Source organism: Pituophis catenifer, unplaced genomic scaffold (genome assembly GCF_029215685.1).
Source record: "Pituophis catenifer annectens isolate HBS135680 unplaced genomic scaffold, rPitCat1.0.hap2 SCAF_7, whole genome shotgun sequence".
NCBI classification, from domain to species: domain Eukaryota; kingdom Metazoa; phylum Chordata; class Lepidosauria; order Squamata; family Colubridae; genus Pituophis; species Pituophis catenifer.
This window is the reverse complement of record NW_027256887.1, coordinates 86,466,139-86,485,381: the sequence shown is the minus strand read 5'-3', so window position 1 is coordinate 86,485,381 and position 19,243 is coordinate 86,466,139. Positions and strand designations below refer to the sequence as shown.

Sequence of the window (19,243 nt, the reverse complement as noted above, 5' to 3'; positions counted from 1 at the left end):
GCTTTGATTCCCTCTCTCAGTGTCTGATTTAATGGCAAACCACGATTTCCTTGATAACTGTGGTTTGCCGTTAAACCAGTAGAGAAAGTGCAATTTGTTGCCAAATCAGAAGTGATAGAAGACATTGAAAATACCGCGTTTCCCCGAAAATAAGACCCTGTCTTATATATTTTTTGAACCCCGAAATAAGCGCTTAGTCTTATTTTCAGGGAGGTCTTATTATTTTGGGGCACGTGGAACAAGATGGGGCTCCTCTTGTTGTCTTATCTGATTTCCAGCTCTGTGTTTAAATATTTTTTTTGGGGGGGAGGCTTATTTTAGCTCATGCGCTCAAAAGCCCGATTGGGCTTATTACCGGGGGATGTCTTATTTTTGGGGAAACAGGGTACCGAAGACAGGAAACACAGCTTGTTCAGCTAGCCCTGAATCACAGTGTGGTGTTTTGTGTGAACCTGTTCAGATGTGGTAGCACTTGGTTGTGTGTGAGATAGGGGGACACCAGAGTAGCTAATGAACTCGATTGAAAACTAGATTCTGGATAGGCCAGTGATCCACCTTGGTGTAAAAGGTAAGTCCTTATATTCTTGGAGCCCCTGAAATAATTGAATTGTAGGACTGGAAAGGGACCCTAGAGGTCTTCTAGTCCAACTTCCTGCCCAAGGTAGGGGACTTTATACCATCTCAGACAAATGGTTATTCAGGCTTTTCTTGAAAACCCCCAGCGATGGGAGAACCCACAACTCCAGGAGGTTAATTGTTCTCACTGTCAAGAAATCTCTCCTTATGTCCAAGTTGGATCTTCCTCTGACCAGCTTCCACATATTGCTTCTTGTCCTACCCTCAGGTGCTTTGGAGAATCAATCCGTCCTCCTCTTCCCTGTGACAGCCCTTCAAATATCAAAAGATGCTATCAGGTCTCCTCTAAGCCCTCTCTTATTATTAGACTTTGCTGTTCATCATAGCCTCCGAAGCCCTATAGTTTGAAGGTTCAAGAGAATTCCTAAAGAATAAGAGGATTTTTCTTGCTGTAGATTAGAAATAGTAAAAAACAAAAAAACCCAAAAGTCTTTTTTATTTATTTATTTTTCAGATTTCTATACCGCCCTTCTCCTTTCGGACTCAGGGCGGTGAACAGCCAAAGTAAAACATTTGTACACAAAAGTTAAAATAGATTTAAAGTAATTAAATAAAGTTTGGCCCATAATTTAAAACATTTCAATTCAAAACCTGGTGGGCCTGGTGGCTCAGCAGACTAAGAGCACTGTGATTAACACCAGCTGCCTGCAATTACTGCGAGTTCGAATCTCACCAGGCTCAAGGCTGACTCAGCCTTCCATCCTTTCTAAGGTAGGTAAAATGAGGACCCAGTTGTGGGGGCAATAAGCTGACTTTGTATAAATATACAAAAGGATGAAGGATATTGCTTAACGCATTGTAAGCTGCCGTGAGTCTCCGGAGAAGGGCGGCATATAAATTAAAGCCAAAAAAAAAAAACAATTTCAAATTTTAAAAACCCACCATAAAATCAGGACAGCCCGGCTAACTGAAAAAAATAGGTTTTAAGGGCCCGACAAAAAGTCCGGAGGTCTGGGATCACTCGTATCTCTGGGGGTAGATTGTTCCAGAGGGTAGGTGCCACCATAGAGAAGGCTCTCCCCCTGGGGGTCGCCAGCCGACATTGTCTGGCCGACGGCACCCTGAGGAGGCCCTCTCTGTGGGAGCGAACTGGCCGGTGGGAGGCTATTGGTGGCAGAAGGTGGTCCCGTAAGTACCCTGTCCCTAAGCCATGGAGCGCTTTAAAGGTGGTCACCAACACCTTGAAGCGCACCTGGAAGTCCACCAGAAGCCAATGCAGCTCGCGCAGGAGAGGAGTCACATGGGAGCGCCCCGTCGCTCCCATAATCCCCCACGCGGCCGCATTCTGCACCAGTTGGAGCCTCCGAGTGCACCCCAAGGGGAGCCTCATGTAGAGAGCGTTACAATAGTTTTATTGTTTTTTATAGTTTTTATTTTTTAAAAAAATTGACTTACGTTGTCTCTTTATCGCTATCACTTGATCACTTCGTATTCAGGAATTAATCACGAGGTATTGCATTCTGCAGTGATTTCTTGATTTATCTTTGTTTTTTCTCCTTTTGTGATTGCGTACTAGGGTTTAACTTTCTTTGCGTCTGCAGCCACCTATTCATTCTAAAATCCAACATCTGTTGTTGTTTTTTTAAAGGAAAAGGAGACTAATATATTGTTCATTAAATGTGTATGTCACCTTTCAGGAGATCAAAACGCCCCCAAATCGTTCATCGTCATAACAGCCCTGTGAAGTTAACCAGGTTCCGAAATAGCGACTGGTCCAATGGAAAACACCTCGAGTTCCCAAAATTGCAGATGCATTTGAAACTGGTCCTCTCCAGTTCTAGTATAGCATCTTCACAGCATATTGTGTTCTTCAAATATGGGAAAGAAACTCACATTTCCCTCGTCTTTTATTAGTTTGAGCTAATTAGTATGGACTAACATTGATAGTAACGAGCAAAGCATGAAGCTGAACGACACCCCCCCCCACCCCATTCTGAATTTTAAGGACGGTTCTCCCAATGCAATTATCTGAAAGGTGCACCAAAAATGTGAATTGTAAATATATATAATTTTTATTAAGCTGGTCAGCATTGTTTGACTATCCAACAAGACACATATCTCTGGCGATAAAAGAAGATTCTGTCCTTGGTTGAACTCTTCAGAAAAAAAAAAATTTTGTTCAATGACATCACGTTATCTCTTAATGTGTGATACCCATAAGGCAGGCTGAAAGGTAAAGGTAAAGGTTTCCCTCACACATATGTGCTAGTCGTTCCTGACTCTAGGGGGCGGTGCTCATCTCCGTTTCAAAGCCGAAGAGCCAGCGCTGTCCGAAGACGTCTCGGTGGTCATGTGGCCGGAATGACTAAACGCCAAAGGCGCACGGAAAGCTGTTACCTTCCCCCACCAAAGGTGGTCCCTATTTTTCTCCTTGCATTTTTTACGTGCTTTCGAACTGCTAGGTTGGCAGAAGCTGGGAGCTCACCCCGTTATGGGGCACTAGGGATTCGAACTGCTGAAGTGCCGACCTTTCGATCGACAAGCTTAGCGTTTTAGCCACTGAGCCACTGCGTCCCTATCATAAGGCAGGCTGGCTTGGCGCTATTCACACAGTTAAGTCAGCCACAAGGTAGTCAACCACATTTGCAGCCTGGGTTGCACAGCAAGCCAGCTTCTGTGGTTGATTAATTGTCCGGTATGTTCTGTGGATCCAGAAAACCAGAGTAATTGAGTAAATTATGATTATTTTACTCCGTAATCATTTTGCCTTAACATCCCCATTATTTCCCACACTAACCCAACGGTGGTTTTTACAGCATATAAACCCATAGTTATTAGATTCACGGTTTATTCAGTCAACTGTCAGAATTGCTATTATCCCCCATAAACAATTCACACTAGATTTGCATAATACGATAAGATTGTGATTATGTGTGGCATAGTATGCGTGTTGGTAGTAAAGGATGACAATCTCAGAAGATTGGGGAAGAATAGAAAATCTTAACTCGCTTATTGAGAACGAGAAATAAAATTCTGGTGATTTCAAGCCAAGCAACATCAAAGCAAAATCTTTACTCTGGCTAAAAATCATTTAAAAAAATAAACCCATTGGAATCAAACTTTTTACAGCAGGATTAAAAATAATCGCGGATTGGTTGTTTGGAAGGAAATGTCTTGAGAAGAAATGATTTCACACTAGCCTAGAAAAGCAATGTTTTTCAACCTTGGCAACTTTAAAGATGGGTGGACTTCAACTCCCAGGATTCCTCACGCTGGCTGGGGAATTCTGGGACTTGGAGTCTGCCCAATCTTAAAAGTTGCAGAGATGGGGAAATACTGTGCTAGAGTAACATTATGCGACTTCATCTCAGAAAGCTATGCAGGATCAAACTGGGTTAGTACTTGGATGGGAGACACTAGTAAAAGCCATTGTTCGGCTTACACAATTGTGTAGCGGCAGAGTGCCTCACGCCAACTGACAATTTGTAATTCCAAACTCCAAAAAAAAAAAAAAAAAACCCACTGCATCGAAAAACTTCCATCCTTTTCCCATTGTGGAGTTTTTCCAAAACCAGGCAGCTTTGAAGATGAGCTGGCTGGGGAATTCTGGGAGTTGAAGTCCATTCACATAAAAAGTTACCAAGTTTGAGAAAGGCTGATCAGCGCAGGGAATTTCGAAGATGGTTTCCATCTCCAAGGAGGTAGCCACCTGGAGGCACCCCTCCCAAGGAAACCAATTTTGGGAGAACCCAAAATTGCTAAGCATCATGGTTTGTCACACACCGCCAGATGTTCAGCCTGGATTTGACATTTGTATCCATCTATACAGTGGCTAAGATGTTGAGCTTGTCGATCGAAAGGTCGGCAGTTCAGCGGTTCAAATCCCTAGTGCAGCATAATGGGGTGAGCTCCCGTGACTTGTCCCGGCTTCTGCCAACCTAGCAGTTCGAAAGCACGTAAAAATGGCAAGTAGAAAAAATAGGGACCACCTTTGGTGGGAAGGTAACGGCGTTCCGTGTGTCTTTGGCATTGAGTCATGCTGGCCACATGACCACGGAGACGTTTTCGGACAGCGCTGGCTCTTTGGCTTTGAAACGGAGATGAGCACCGCCCCCTAGAGTCGGGAACGACTAGCATGTATGTGCAAGGGGAACCTTTACCTTTACACAGCCCTTCCCAAAAACCTGGGATACGCAGATGTGGCTGTTTGCCGGTGTTACAGATACCTCACCAGATGTAAGCTGTTCTAGTAAAGCTGCCGTTTGCAATTGACTTAATGGTGAAATTGTCAACGCCCGATGATGTTCCAAGAGTTGAAGTCCCCAAGTATTAAAGCTGCCCCGTTTGAAGACCTCTGTTCCTAGGGAAGATCCTATTGCTTTAGGATTGCACCCAAGGCGCCCATTACTATTGGTACCACTTTTTATTACTATTGAGTTTTTTTTTTTAATTTGATTTATATGCCGCCCTTCTCTGGAGACTCAGGACGGCATACAATGCGTTAAGCAATAGCCTTCATACTTCTGTATATTTTATACAAAGTCAGCTTATTGCCCCCACAAACTGGGTCCTCATTTCACCTACCTTAGAAAGGATGGAAGGCTGAGTCAACCTTGAGCCTGGGGAGATTCGAACTTACTTTAATTGCAGACAGCTGGTGTTAAATTGCAGTGCCTTGTCTGCAGAGCTATCCAGGCTCCTTGGAGTTGCGTTTCTTCCCTTCCTCCAATGCACAATCCTCGCCTTGCAGAAAGCTCGACCTGCAGCACCTCTGCCTTGCACGGAGAAAGCAAGGCAGGGAGGAGAGGGAAAAAGGCTCCCCGAGCCTGCGAGCATTTGGGCGGGGCGGGGCGCAAAGCCGCGCGCGCTCTCGCCGCGATCCAAAGCGGGGACGCGCCCAAGAAAGAATTGACCAAATTGGTCGGTTTCCTTCCCGGCGCTCCGGTTCCTATCTAGGCGGGTTGCGCAAAAAAAAAAAAAAGGGGGAACGGCCGGCTAGGATTCCAGTGGCATCCACGAAGGGCCAAAGAGCACCGGTGGGGCTCCACGCGTGACGCTTTTAGCCATGCCTTTCCGGAAAGGTAAGGCTCTCACCTGGGCAAGTGGTTTGGGGGGGGGGCGCTTCTCTGCTCGGGTTGGCAGGGAAGAGGACTGGGAGGAGGAGGGGGGGCTGTTTTCCCGGCAAGGAGTGAAATGAACCCCGAGTTTTGACGGCTTTTGACTTCGCTCTTCGGGTTCCCGAACCCCTGTCAAAAGCGGTTTGGCTTCGTGCGCGGAATGGGCTTCCTTCCTTTGCGCGGCGTCCCTGTGGATTTGGAGCTGCGGCGAAGGCTGACCTGCTTTCTCCGAAGCGAAAGCGAAAGTTCCTTCCTTCCTTCCTTCTTGAAACCCCAAAACAAGACGTCACTGCCCTAGGCTGTAAAACTCAAGTCGTGGACTCTCCTTCCCTCCCTCTCTTCCTCCTCTCTCTCTCTCTCTCTCTCTCTCTTCCTCCTTTTTCTCTGTCTCTCTCTTCCTTCTCTCTTTTCTCTCTCTCTTTCTCTCTCTTCCTCCTTTCTCTCTCTTCCTTCCTTTTTTTCTCTCTTCCTTCCACTTTTTCTTTCTCTTCCTCCTTTTTCTTGTCTCTCTTCCTTCTTCTCGCTTTTCCTTTCTCTTCTTCCTCTTTCTCTCTCTTCCTCCTTTCTCTCTCTCTCTTCCTTCCTTTCTTTCTCTCTTCCTTCCACTTTTTCTTTCTCTTCCTCCTTTTTCTGTCTCTCTCTTCCTTCACCGTTTTCTCTTTCTCTCTTCCTTCTCTCTCTTCCTTTCTCCCTCTTTTTCTCTCTCTCTCTTCCTTTTTCTCTGTCTCTGTTTCTTGCTCTCTCTCTCTCTCGCTCCCTCTCTCTCTTCCTTCCTCCTTTTCTCTTTCTCTCTCTCTTCATTTCTCTTTCCCTCTTCCTCCTTTCTGTCTCTTCCTTCCTCTTTCTCTCTCTCTCTCTCTTTCCTTCCACTTTCTCTTCCTCCTTTTTCTCTCTCTTCCTTCGCCCTTTTCTCTTTCTCTCTTCCTCATTTTTCTCTCTCTTCTTCTCTCTCCCTTGCTCTTTTTCTCTTCCTCTTTCTCTCTCTCTCTCTTCCTCCTCTTTCTCTTTCTCTTGCTCACTCGCTCTCTCCCTCTCTTCCTTCCTCCTTTTCTTTTTCTCTTCCTCCTTTCTCTCTCTCGTCTTTCCTCTTTCTCTCTCTCTATTCCTCCTTTCTCTCTTCCTTCTTTTTCTCTTTCTCTTCCTCGTTTTTCTCTCTCTCTCTCTTCCTTCTCTCTCTTCCTTTCTCTTCCTCTTTCTCTCTCTTCCTCCTTTTTGTCTGTCTCTTTCTCTCTCTCTGTCTCTCTCTCTGTCTCCCCCCCCGCCTCAGATAGAAAGTCCATTCAGAGAGTGGTTAGGACAGCCGAGAACATTAGGGTTCATGTCAATCAGGATACTGCTTATAAGCGCTATGTGCTTAGATCTCAAAACCTTGTTAGAGACCCCCCACACACACTTTATGGTTTGTTTCTGTTGCTTCCCTCTGGAAGGAAGTTTCCAAGTATTTCTAGCAGGACTTCCAGATTCTGTAACAGCTTTGTTCCCTATATGCCATCCATCTGGTAAACTCGCAAGATTCGTTTTTCTCGCCATGTACATGTATACATCCAAACTAGACTGTGTTCTTTCTCCATGCCATATAATGTATGTCGGTCTATGCATAATTTTGTATTTATTTATTTTGTCATGTTTAAGTAGTGTATATTGGAGGTGGTGAGCCTTTGAGAGCCGTATACAACATAATTTCATTTTAACGTATGCCGATTAGTGTACATTCAAAGGGACAATAAAGCTATTCTATTCTATTCTTTCTCTTTCCTTCTCTTTTTCCTTTCTTTCTCCTATCCATCCACCTATCCAATCATCCATCTTTCCTATCTATTGCAGCTAGATTTCTAGATGCAGGGAGGTCCAATTTTGTCAAATGCAGGTAGTCCTTGAGAGACAACCGCCGTTGAGCTCCAAATTTACGTTGCTAAGTGAAAACATTGGTTAAGTGAGTTTTCCCCGTTTTATGGCTTTTCTTGCCATCGTTCAGTGCATTGGTCAAGTTAGTAACAGGCTTAGGAAGCGAATCTGGATTCTGCACTGATCTTGGTTCTTGTCAGAAGGTCGCAAAAGCGGATCACGTGACCCCGGGACTCTGCAACCGTCATAAATTTGAGTCAGTTGCCGAGCATTTGAATTTTGATCATGTGACCGTGAGAATGCTGCAAAGGACGTATGTATGAAAGTCGTAAATCCTGTTTTTCAGTGCCATTGTAACTTTGAATGGTCACTAAATGAACTGTTATAAATTGAGGACTACTGTAACTCTGTTTGTTTGTTTGTTTGTTTGTTTGTTTGTTTGTTTGTTTGTTTATTTATTTATTTATTTATTATATTTCTATACCGCCTTTTTCCCGTAGGACTCAAGGCGGTGTACAGTCAAGAAAAATATAGACACACAAACATCATAAAATTGCTAATTAAAATTATTACTTAGTTTGGTCAATTAAATAAAACCCAGAATTAGATAACATTTAAAAAATCATTCACATGTTCGTATGTTTAGCCCTGCCTGTTGGAACATCAGGGTCTTGAGGGCACAGCGGAAAGCACGGAGATCAGGGATATTCCGTATCTCCGGGGGCAGTTCATTCCAAAGGGTTGGAGCCCCCACAGAGAAGGCCCTCCCCCTGGGAGTCGCCAGTCGACATAATTTGACTGACGGTACCCTGAGTAGTCCCTCCCTGTGAGAACGAACTGGTCGGTGGGAGGCTATTGGTGGCAAAAGACGGTCTCGTAGGTACCCAGGTCCTAAGCCATGGAGCGCTTTAAAGGTGATAAATAACACCTTGAATCGCACCCGGAAGACCACCGGGAGCCAGTGCAGCTCGTGTAGGAGAGGTGTTACATGGGCGTAACGAGCTGCGCCCATAATCACCCGCGCGGCTACATTCTGGACCAGTTGGAGCCTCCGGGTGCTTTTCAAGGGGAGCCCCATGTAGAGAGCATTATAGTAGTCCATACGGGAGGTAACTAGGGCATGAGTGACCATGCGCAAGGCGTCCCAATCCAGAAAGGGACGCAACTGGCGGATCAGGCGAACCTGATAAAAGGCACCCCTGGCCACAGCCGTCAAATGATCTTCTAAAGATAACCGTGAATCCAGGAGGACACCCAAGTTGCGGGCCCTCTCTGTGGGGAGCAAGATCTCATCCCCTATTGTCAGTGATGGTATTGACTGTTGACCTCTTCCTGCAATCGGGAGGGGAATATTGATAGTAAAGTTAGAGGTTCCTGATTCCTTGCGTGGAGTAGAATAGTGTTTTTTTAATCCTGTGTGAACTTACTTAAAGATCTTTTTCAGCCTCTGTAGTTTTATCTTTAACCCGGAAATAAAAAGGAGCGTTTATTTTCACAAATGCAAGCTTTTTTTTTTTTCTTCAGTGCCTCTGAAACCGTAACAGGAAGCCATATGTCCACGCCCCAAATTCCTTCTGCATTCGGGTCTCGCTCTTGCTGTTCGAAACAAACAAACAAAAATCATTTAATTATCGGTTAACTGAATATTGTTTAATGTAAATTAGCCTTTTATAATTGCAAAAATGGTATTACATTTTCCTGAAAAAATACGAACTGCAATGAATACGGACAGGTATTCCTTGACGTATAACCACAACCGGAAACGGAATTTCCGTTATTTTTAAAACTTGGAGGCTCGCTTTTATACCTGGGCTTATCTCCCATCACCTGGGGTCAGTTCAGACTTCTGGTTTTGACTTCTTTAAAGTAAAACAAGTTGGGATCTTTTTTTTCCCCCTTCCGGTTGCTGGAGAACATAATTAGATAATTAAGGGGATTTAAAAAGTGTAGTAGAGTCCTTGGTGCTCTCTGAGCTTGGTCGTTTTTCTTGCAGACGTTTCATTACCAAAGTAGGTTATATCATCAGTGTGTTTGTCCCAATTTGGAAACCTTTCTTCCAAAACAATAGGAGGAAAAAAAGTTTTTTTTTTTTTTTTTGCTTACTGTTTTTCTGTCGCATACAACCTCTCTTCCTCCCACACACTCACACTTTTTGGTGCAATAAGCTAATCAGAAGCACTGTTGTTGGAAGTTTCTTTAGCTTTCCCATTGCTTGACTCACACTTGCTGGGGTTCCCTGTTCAGACAAGCCTTCTGTAATGTTGACAAACACACTCTTTTGGTATGTGCTAATACTAGATATGAGAAAGGAGTTCGGCAAGGCTGTATACTGTCACCCTGCCTATTTAACTGATATGCACAGCACATCATGAGAAAGGCAAGGCTAGATGAATCATAAATTGGAATTAAGATTGCCGGGAGAAATATCAACAACCTCAGTTATGCAGGTGATACCACTCTAATGGCAGAAAGCGAAGAGGAACTAAAGAGCCTCTTGATGTGGGTGAAGGAGGAGAGTGCAAAAGCTGGCTTGAAACTCAACATTAAGAAAACTAAGATCATGATGTTCTGTCCCCGTCTCACACACACACACACACAAACAGACAGCCGGGGGTTAAATAAACTGGCAGACAACCAATTCTTCCGATAAGATGCTTGGCAGCAATCCAGTAGCTGCTTGCCAAGAACTTTTACTCAATAAACAAAATACCCACAGTCAAGAATTGTCCAGTTCGTAAAATAAATCCAAGGCCGATAATGTTGTTTCCAAAGATGCAATGTGACTCGATAGTAGTTAGTTTTGTCCGTCACAGAGTCTGAATGGCCACCTCACCGCCTTTTATACCCTGTGGGGTGTGGTCCAATGACTCAGCCTAATCTCTGGCACGCCTTTTCTTCTATTGCACGCGCTTATCTCTGCGACGCTGCTGAGGATCCAGCCAAGACTCATTACCCTCATCACTGTCCACCTGTGGCTGTGTGGACATGCTTGGCCCCGGCCCTATCTCTTGCCCTTCGGCGGACACCGAAGGCATTGCCAGAGAGGAGGGTCCTGAAGAGGGAGGTCTTGCCAACTCCTTTCCTTCACTCTTAGAGTCCTCTCCTGCCGATGACACAGGCTCAGGTAACGGAGCCACAACACATGGCACCCAACCCTCTCAATTCCTGGCAAATAGATGGGGAAGAAATTAAAAGATGCTTGCTCCTGGGGAGGAAAGCTATGGCAAATCTAGACAGCATACTAAAAAGCAGAGACATCATCCTGCCAACAAAAGAGGGTATAATCAAGGTTTTCCCAGTTGCAATGTATGGCTGTGAAAGTTGAACCATAAGGAAGGCGGAGCGCCAAAGAATTGAGGCCTTTGAACTCTGGTGCTGGAGAAGACTCCTGCGAGTCAATGGGGAAGCCAAGATTCACTTAACAACCGTGTTACTAATTTAACAACTGCAACAGTTCACTTAACAAATGTGGCAAGAAAAGGTCGTAAAATGGGGCAAAACTCCCCACGGTGGAGAATTGTTCATTTCTGAGATGTGGACTTAACCTAAGTTAACTTTAAGATGTTGTGCACTTCGGCTTCCAGAATTCTGAAAGTTTGGCTGGGGAATTCTGGGAGTTGAAGTCCAGTGGTGGGTTGCTCCCGGTTCGCACCGGTTCACAAGAACCGGTAATAAAAAAATTTTTAGTAGTTCGGAGAACCAGTAATAAGATTGGCTGGCCACGCCCCAGAACCGGTCCCTAGCCCAGTCGCCGCTCGCTTGCCCCACCCACCTCATCAGTGGCTTTGTGTTTTTTTACTTTTAAAAACATTTTTTCTACAACCTCTTCGACTGAAAAAAATGCTTTTAAAAGTTAAAAAGAAAGCCACTCTTGATACTAGGAGGGAAATAGAATAGAATAGAATTTTTTATTGGCCATATTGGCATACGCTCTCAGTGTATATAAAATAAAAGATATGTTCATTAAGAATCCAAAAAAACCCAGGCAAATAAAATCTAAGGCTTAAAGCCAGCTTTAAATATAACACCAAGCCCCAATCCATCATTCTTTTTTTTTTTTTAATTAAAATTTAATTTAATACATCAGTCATTCCTTCCCTGTGACATCTCGGTGTTGTCTCCAATCGTTCCTCTTTTTGTTATTTCTTCTGTCTTCCTTCTCTTTTTTTTTTTTTTTTTTTATTAGATTTTATTATAACATATAGTAATACAATCGGTACATTTTCGGTTCATTGGTGCAGTTATATACATATATACATCTGCATACATTATTGCTTGTCTTTTGTTGATATTGTTTCTTGGAGCTAGATTTAATTTCAAACACTTAAAAATAATAGTGCTCAGCTCCCTAAGACTAAATCTAATACTATTCATATAGATTTTGTTAATTAGTTAAAATTTAATCTCTATTACCTTCTTTATTTCTTTCCCCTATCCATTCGTACCACATGTCCCACACGCTATAAAATTCTGAATCTTCTCTGTCATTAATTTCTGAAGTCAATTTGTTCATTTCGGCGCACTCCAATATTTTTCCAATAACATGTTCTTGAGGTGGTATTTGTTTTTCTTTCCAATACTGGGCAAAGGAAATTCTAGCGGCTGTCAGAATATGTATAATTAAATACTTTTTCTTTTTTGCATATTCAGTTTTCAAAATTCCCAGGAGAAAAGCTTTTGGGTCAAAATCAAAATTTTCTTTTATTATTTCTCTAATCCACACCCATATCATCCTCCAGAATTTTTGTGCCTGATTACATGTCCACCAGCAATGATAAAAAGTACCCTGCTGATGGTCACATTTCCAACATTTAGGGCTCGAATTGGGGTAGATCTTCGCTATCCTGGCTGGGGCCATATGCCATCTATAAAACAGCTTGTATTGGTTTTCCTTATAAGCCGTCGCCTTTGTCATTTTAAGGTTATTATTCCATATTGAATCCCATTCGTTCAAATTTATATTCTGTCCTATATTTTTGGCCCATGCTAACATCGGTTCTTTAACTACTTCCTCTGCCATATCATACTCCAATAAATAATTATATAATTTAGCTAAAATTTTGTCGTCCGTACCCATCCATATCTTATCAAATCCATTTGTGCTCATTTCAATGCCGAATTCCTCCTTATCTTTTTTATATCTGGATTTAATTTGGTTATATGGCCACCAGTCTATAGAAATACCTTGTTCCATCAATTCTTCCCTTGTTTTAAGGTTCCCTCCCCCATCTAATAATTCATTGTATCTGAACGTTTTACCCATTTCTAATACATTTGGATATATTATAGCCTCCATGGTGGAAAGCCATCTCGGAATTTTCCTATAGTGCTTCTGTCTCATCTCTCCCCATATTTGTATCAAGATCTCCCTTATTTTATGTCTATGGAAGTAAGTTTTTATCTTCTTCCCAGTATCCCAAAGATATGCATGCCAACCCTTCTGGAGATCATACCCTTCTAGAGTTAACAGTCTTTTATTTCTTAGGGTTGCCCATTCTTTCAGCCATACTAGGTTTGCAGCTTTTTGATATAACTCCCATTTAGGTAATCCGAAACCCCCTCTTTCCTTCTTGTCCTGTAAATTCCTAATTGCTATCCTTGGTTTCTTTCCCTCCCAAATAAATTTCCTGATGATGCTATTGAGCTCCAGAAAGAATTTTTTATCTAATTTAACAGGGACCGTTCGGAATAGATACAATAACTTGGGTAATATGCTCATTTTTATTGCCGCGATTCTGCCTAATAATGATATCTGTAGTCTTCCCCACTTTTCCAGATCCTGTTTAATATTTCTAATCAATGGTAAATAATTATCCTCTCTAAGGGCCGAGCACCTTGATGAAATCCAGACCCCCAGGTATTTTACCTTCTTGGCGATTTGGATCTCCATTGATTCTTCCAGTACTTTTTTCCTTGCCTCCGTCATATTTTTTGTTAATAATTTAGTTTTGGATTTATTTAATTTAAGGCCTGCTACCTCCCCGTAATTGCCCAATTCTTCCAGAATTTTAGTGCCTGATTCTAATGGTTCTTCCATGATTAATACCACATCATCTGCAAATGCCTGTGTCTTATATATCTCTTTTCTAATTGTCAGACCCTTTATTTCATTATTGTTCCTAATCTTTCTCAAGAATACTTCTAGTGCTAAGATAAATAGAAGTGGGGATAGAGGGCACCCTTGTCGGACCCCTTTTCTAATCTGAAAAGCCTTAGTTAGTTCTCCATTCAGTAATATATTAGCCTTTTGTTTTTGATAGATTGTGGATATCGTATTGACAAAATTTGATCCGAATTCCATTTGGATAATTTGTTGTTTCATAAATTGCCAATTAAGATTGTCAAATGCCTTTTGGGCGTCGACAAAGACCAATGCCATTTCTTTGTTCGGGTGTTCCTCATAGTATTCCAATATGTCTATTATCATCCTTGTATTATTCCTGATTTGCCTCCCAGGGAGGAATCCATTTTGGTCGCTGTGTATTAATTTATTCAAAATTATTTTTAGCCTTCCTGCTAAAATACCCATATAGATTTTGTAGTCCGTATTCAGGAGGGATATCGGTCTGTAATTTTTAATTAATTTTGGGTCTTCTCCTTCTTTTTGGAGAAGAGTAATATACGCCTCTCTCCATGATTCTGGAATTTTGGATTCTGTTAGGGCCTCATTATAAATTTCTAACAACTTTGGTAACAAAATTTCTCCCAAATCCGAATTTTTATAAAATTCCCCTGGAAGTCCATCTGGGCCTGGGGATTTGTTCTTTTTAAGTTTTGATATTACCATTCTTAATTCTGTCATCGTTATTTCTTTATTAAGTATTTCTTTATCCTCTTCCCCGATTTTTGGAAGACTTTCTTTTGACAAGTATTGGACCACCTTTTCATTAGGAATTTGTTCTTCCGCATACAGAGCCGCATAATACTCTCGGGCAATCTCCAATTTATCTTCCTGTTTATTGTTGAGGTGGCCTTCCGGGTCTTCCAATTGATGATGAATTATGCCTTTCTCTTTTTCTTTTTTTAACCTATAGGACAGCCACCTGCCCGGTTTGTTTGCATTTTCAAAATAATATTGTTTGGTTCGTTTCATTTTGTACGCCAATTCCTCCTGATCTATTACGTTTAATTTGTGCCGTATAACCATCCAATTTTCTTTAACATCCTTATTATCTGGTTTATGTTGTAGTTCCCTCTCGGCTTTCCCTAATTCTTCTATCAATGCCTTCTGCCTCTCTCTTCTTTCCTTGGCTGGGGAATTCTGGGAGTTGAAGTCCAGTGGTGGGTTGCTCCCGGTTCGCACCGGTTCACAAGAACCGGTAATAAAAAAATTTTTAGTAGTTCGGAGAACCAGTAATAAGATTGGCTGGCCACGCCCCAGAACCGGTCCCTAGCCCAGTCGCCGCTCGCTTGCCCCACCCACCTCATCAGTGGCTTTGTGTTTTTTTACTTTTAAAAACATTTTTTCTACAACCTCTTCGACTGAAAAAAATGCTTTTAAAAGTTAAAAAGAAAGCCACTCTTGATACTAGGAGGGAAATAGAATAGAATAGAATTTTTTATTGGCCATATTGGCATACGCTCTCAGTGTATATAAAATAAAAGATATGTTCATTAAGAATCCAAAAAAACCCAGGCAAATAAAATCTAAGGCTTAAAGCCAGCTTTAAATATAACACCAAGCCCCAATCCATCATTCTTTTTTTTTTTTTAATTAAAATTTAATTTAATACATCAGTCATTCCTTCCCTGTGACATCTCGGTGTTGTCTCCAATCGTTCCTCTTTTTGTTATTTCTTCTGTCTTCCTTCTCATCGAATCAATTACAACAATTCATCACTAATAAAATATTCTAATTATAACATTTTTATACATAACTATCTCTTTTCTAACCAATAGTAGAATTGATTCCATATCTTAAAGTATTCTGAATCTTCTCTTTCTTTAATCATCAATCTATTCATTTCTGCACAATCTAAACTTTTTTTTTTGTAATTTTTTAAAAAAAAAATTATAAAAAAAATAAACATTTAAAACATCAATCATCCCTCTCCTGTGACATCTCGGTGTTGACTTCTACTTTTCTTTTTGTTCTTCTTGTTCCAACAGTTTCTTCTATCTTAATCGTCATCCAATCCACTGTAAAAGTTCATTCCTGTAGTCATATTCTTACTATCAAATTTTTATACACAGTTATAAAATTAATCATTTAAATCTCTTTTCCAACCAACAATAAAAATAATTCCATGTTCTAAAATATTCTGATTCTTCCTTATCTTTAATGAAGGTTAAAAAAAAATCTAAACTTTTTTTTAATTACTTCTCCTTCCAAAGGAATTTTCCCTGCTTTCCAATGTTGTGCATAAACAATCCTTGCAGCTGTTATTACATGTATAATCAAATAAATATTTTCTTTGCTAATTTTTTTCTGGTAGGATACCCAATAGGGTGGATTTGATTTAAATCGAGTTGATTTAAAACACAATTTAAATCATGATTTAAATCACTAGTAAAAAGGCTTGATTTAAATCAACTCGATTTAAATCATAATTTTTAAAGAGCAACTGTCATCTCTGCTACTCCTTTGACCCACTGTTGACTCACCAACAGTCCCAATATTGCAGAATTGCAGCCTCCTGCTACATAACTAAGCTCCATTTCATGCTGAATAAACTAAATTATTTATGTATCTTAAATAGAAAACTATCTTACGATAGTTTTTTACCCCCAAAGTTTTTTATTAAAATAAATTCAATAAAAATCAAAAAAATCCGATTTAAATAAAAAAAATCCGATTTAAATCCAAAAAATCTGATTTTTTTGATTTAAAAAAAAATCATTAATTTTTATCGACCCTGCCCAATAGGAACAGTTCTGGTTTTAAATCAATACGTCGTTGTATCATTTCTTCCAGCCATATCTTAAATTTTATTCCAATAATTTTTAGCTTCTGGCTCCAATCCATCACTCAAAGGCCCCATTTATGCCACCTGTTGCAACGGCCGGCCGAATGGAGAACACCAAGATCTTTTTGGCCGGAGTTTGCTCTCCAAGCTTGTTTCAATGTAGTTTCTGAACGTCGCGTTACCGGAACTTGGGAACGTCATCATCCGGATTTTCTGGTCCTATTCTTCTTAGCTTATAAAGGTCTTGCGTGCCAGTTAGGTCAGTTGGCCGTGTGATGGATTGTTCGTTTGGAGCTATATTTAAAATTCATACCGAGAACTGCCTCGCAGGGGCTGTCGCAACCACAAAAACCACCTGCTGCTGCCATTCCCGCCCGGGCACCCTCTCCCCTGCATGACGCAGTCCCTGTACAGTACTTTTGCAAACCAAATCAACAGCTGTGCGAGGAAAAGAATCTGTTAGCTGGCATTGCAGGCAGGGGAAGCCCTTACTGGGGCGGGAGCCGCCACTAGGGGGCAGCAAAGGAGAAACCAGAACGCCGCCCTCTAGTGGCCGCCGTCAGATTGCAGCCCAGATCTGCAGGATGTTGCAGCGCTTAGCCGCTAGGTTACAACGATGCGTGGACTTCTGCGGGGCAAGGCTGGCCGGAGGGGATTCTGGGAGTTGAAGTCCGCAGATCTGCAAGCTGCCGTAAGAAGGAGAAAATCTTGCTTTATTTCTATTGCAGCCTTAGGGTCTGTAGAGATTCTCAGTCATCCAGAGTTGTCCCAAAGGTGCTTTTTCAGGAGGCAACTGGACTTTCTTGTTGTTGTTTTTTCTTTTGAAGATGTTTCCCTTCCACATCCAAGAAGCTTCCTCAGCTGTGGTGAGGAACGGAAGGATTGATATTCCTTGCGGACAGCTGGTCATTTGCATCCTTTTAAGAGGGTTGTTGAAGCCCTTGGAGGTTTATCTGTGTCCTCGGGGTCACCCGACCTGGTCTACCCAATTATGGGACGGAACATACCGCTTCCAACTTAGAGGTTAATACATCTACCCAATATGCAAGTAGCCTGGGTTCGAATCCCAGAATGGTATGGCTAGCTAGCTGATGAGAGCTGAATAGCTTGAAATAGATCTATACTAATCTCCTTTTTCGGTTTAAACATAAATTCAGCATTCCAAGGGTGTCCATCCCAAATTATAGAGCTAAAAGTCTGTAGAGATTCTCAGTCCTCCAGGTCACGGTTGTCCCAACGGTGCTTTTTCAGGGGGCAACTGGACCTTGTTTTTTTTCTTTTGAAGACGTTTCACTTCCACATCCAAGAAGCTTCTTCAGCTCTGACAGGATAGTGGGGATAGGTCTATGGAATTTTTCAAGTCCTCCAGGTCACGGTTGTCCCAAAGGTGCTTTTTTTCCCAAGAGGCAACTGGACTTTCAGGTTTTTCCTTTGAAGACATTTCACTTCTCACCCAAGAAGCTTCTTCATCTTCTTTCCCCTCCATCCAGTCAGAGCTGAAGGAGCGTCTTGGATGAGAAGCGAAACGTCTTCAAAGAAAAACCTGAAAGTCCAGTTGCCTCTTGGGAAAAAAAGCACCTTCGGGAGAGCGGGGAATAGTTCTTCCCTGATGGTTCTCCCTCTCTCCCCCAGCGTGCAAACCTGGGGAAGGGAGGTGCCGTCCCCTTCCTCAAATGCAAACCCTCAAACCCTTTTAAAGGCATATTTGTATGGAGAGAGAGAAAGAAAGAGAGGGAGAGGGAGAGAGAGAAAGAGGGAGAGAGAGAGAAAGAAAGAGGGTGAGAGAGAAAGAAAGAGGGAGAGGGAGAGAGAAAGAGGGAGAGAGAGAGAAAGAAAGAGGGTGAGAGAAAAAGAGAGGGAGAGAAAGAGAAAAAAAGAGAGAAAGGAAGAGAAAAAGAAAAAGGGAGAGAGAGAAAGAGGGAGAAAGGGAGGGAGAGAGAAAGAAAGAGGGAGAGAGAGAAAGAGAGGGGGGAGGGGGAGAGAGAATGAAAGGGAGAGAGAGAAAAAGAGGGAGAGAGAAAAAAAAGGGAGAGAGAAAGAGGGAGGGAGGGAGAGAAAGAAAGAGAGGGAGAGAGAGGGGGGAGGGAGAGAAAGAGAGAGGGAGAGAGAAAGGGAGAAAGAGGGAGAGAAAAAGAGGGAGAGAGAGAAAGGGAGAGAGAAAGAAAAAGAGGGAGGGAGAGAGAAAGAAAGGGAGAGAGAGGGAGAGAAAAAGAGAGGGAGAGAGAGAAAGAGAGAGGGAGAGGGAGAGAAAAAGAGAGAGGGAGAGAGAGAGAAAGAGAGAGAAAGAGAGGAGAGAGAAAAAGAGGGAGAGGGGGAGAAAAAGAGGGAGAGGGAGAGAAAGAGAGAAAAAGAGAGGGAGAGAAAGAGAGAAAAAGAGGGAGAGAGAGAAAAAGAGAGGGAAAGAGAAAGAAGAGAGGGAGAGAGAGAGAGAAAAAAAGAGAGGAGAGAGAAAAAGAGGGAGAGGGGGAGAAAAAGAGAGGGAGAGGGAGAGAAAGAGAGAAAAAGAGGGAGAGAGAGAAAAAGAGAGGGAAAGAGAAAGAAGAGAGAGGGAGAGAGAGAGAAAGAAAGAGAGAGGGAGAGAGAGAGAAAAACAGAGGGAGAAAGAGAAGGATCGGTTTCCCCGCCTCCGGTACACGGGCGAGGCGGATGCTCGCCCACTCGCTGCCTCCGTGCCTGCCAAGGGAGCGTGCACGCGTCCGCTGCATGGCCCGGCGAGCACGTGAAAAAAGCGTGCTCCTCGGAGAGCCCTTCGCGTGTCTCCTCCGTGCCCGGAGGGTGATTTTTTTTTTTTTTTAATTT

At 42.3% G+C, this 19,243-nt stretch overlaps 1 protein-coding gene across 1 annotated transcript in view; it reads left to right on the top strand.

Annotated features, from left to right (window-relative positions):
* Window positions 1-5,506: 5,506 nt before the first annotated feature.
* The window catches only part of PFKFB3 (6-phosphofructo-2-kinase/fructose-2,6-biphosphatase 3), an 87,936-nt gene continuing 74,199 nt past the window's right edge, over window positions 5,507-19,243 (top strand). Inside the window, exon 1 of the mRNA XM_070948083.1 lies at window positions 5,507-5,657. Within this exon, the coding sequence (XP_070804184.1) occupies window positions 5,642-5,657 (16 nt within the window). The 5' untranslated portion in view covers window positions 5,507-5,641. The remainder of the gene's footprint in view (window positions 5,658-19,243) is intronic.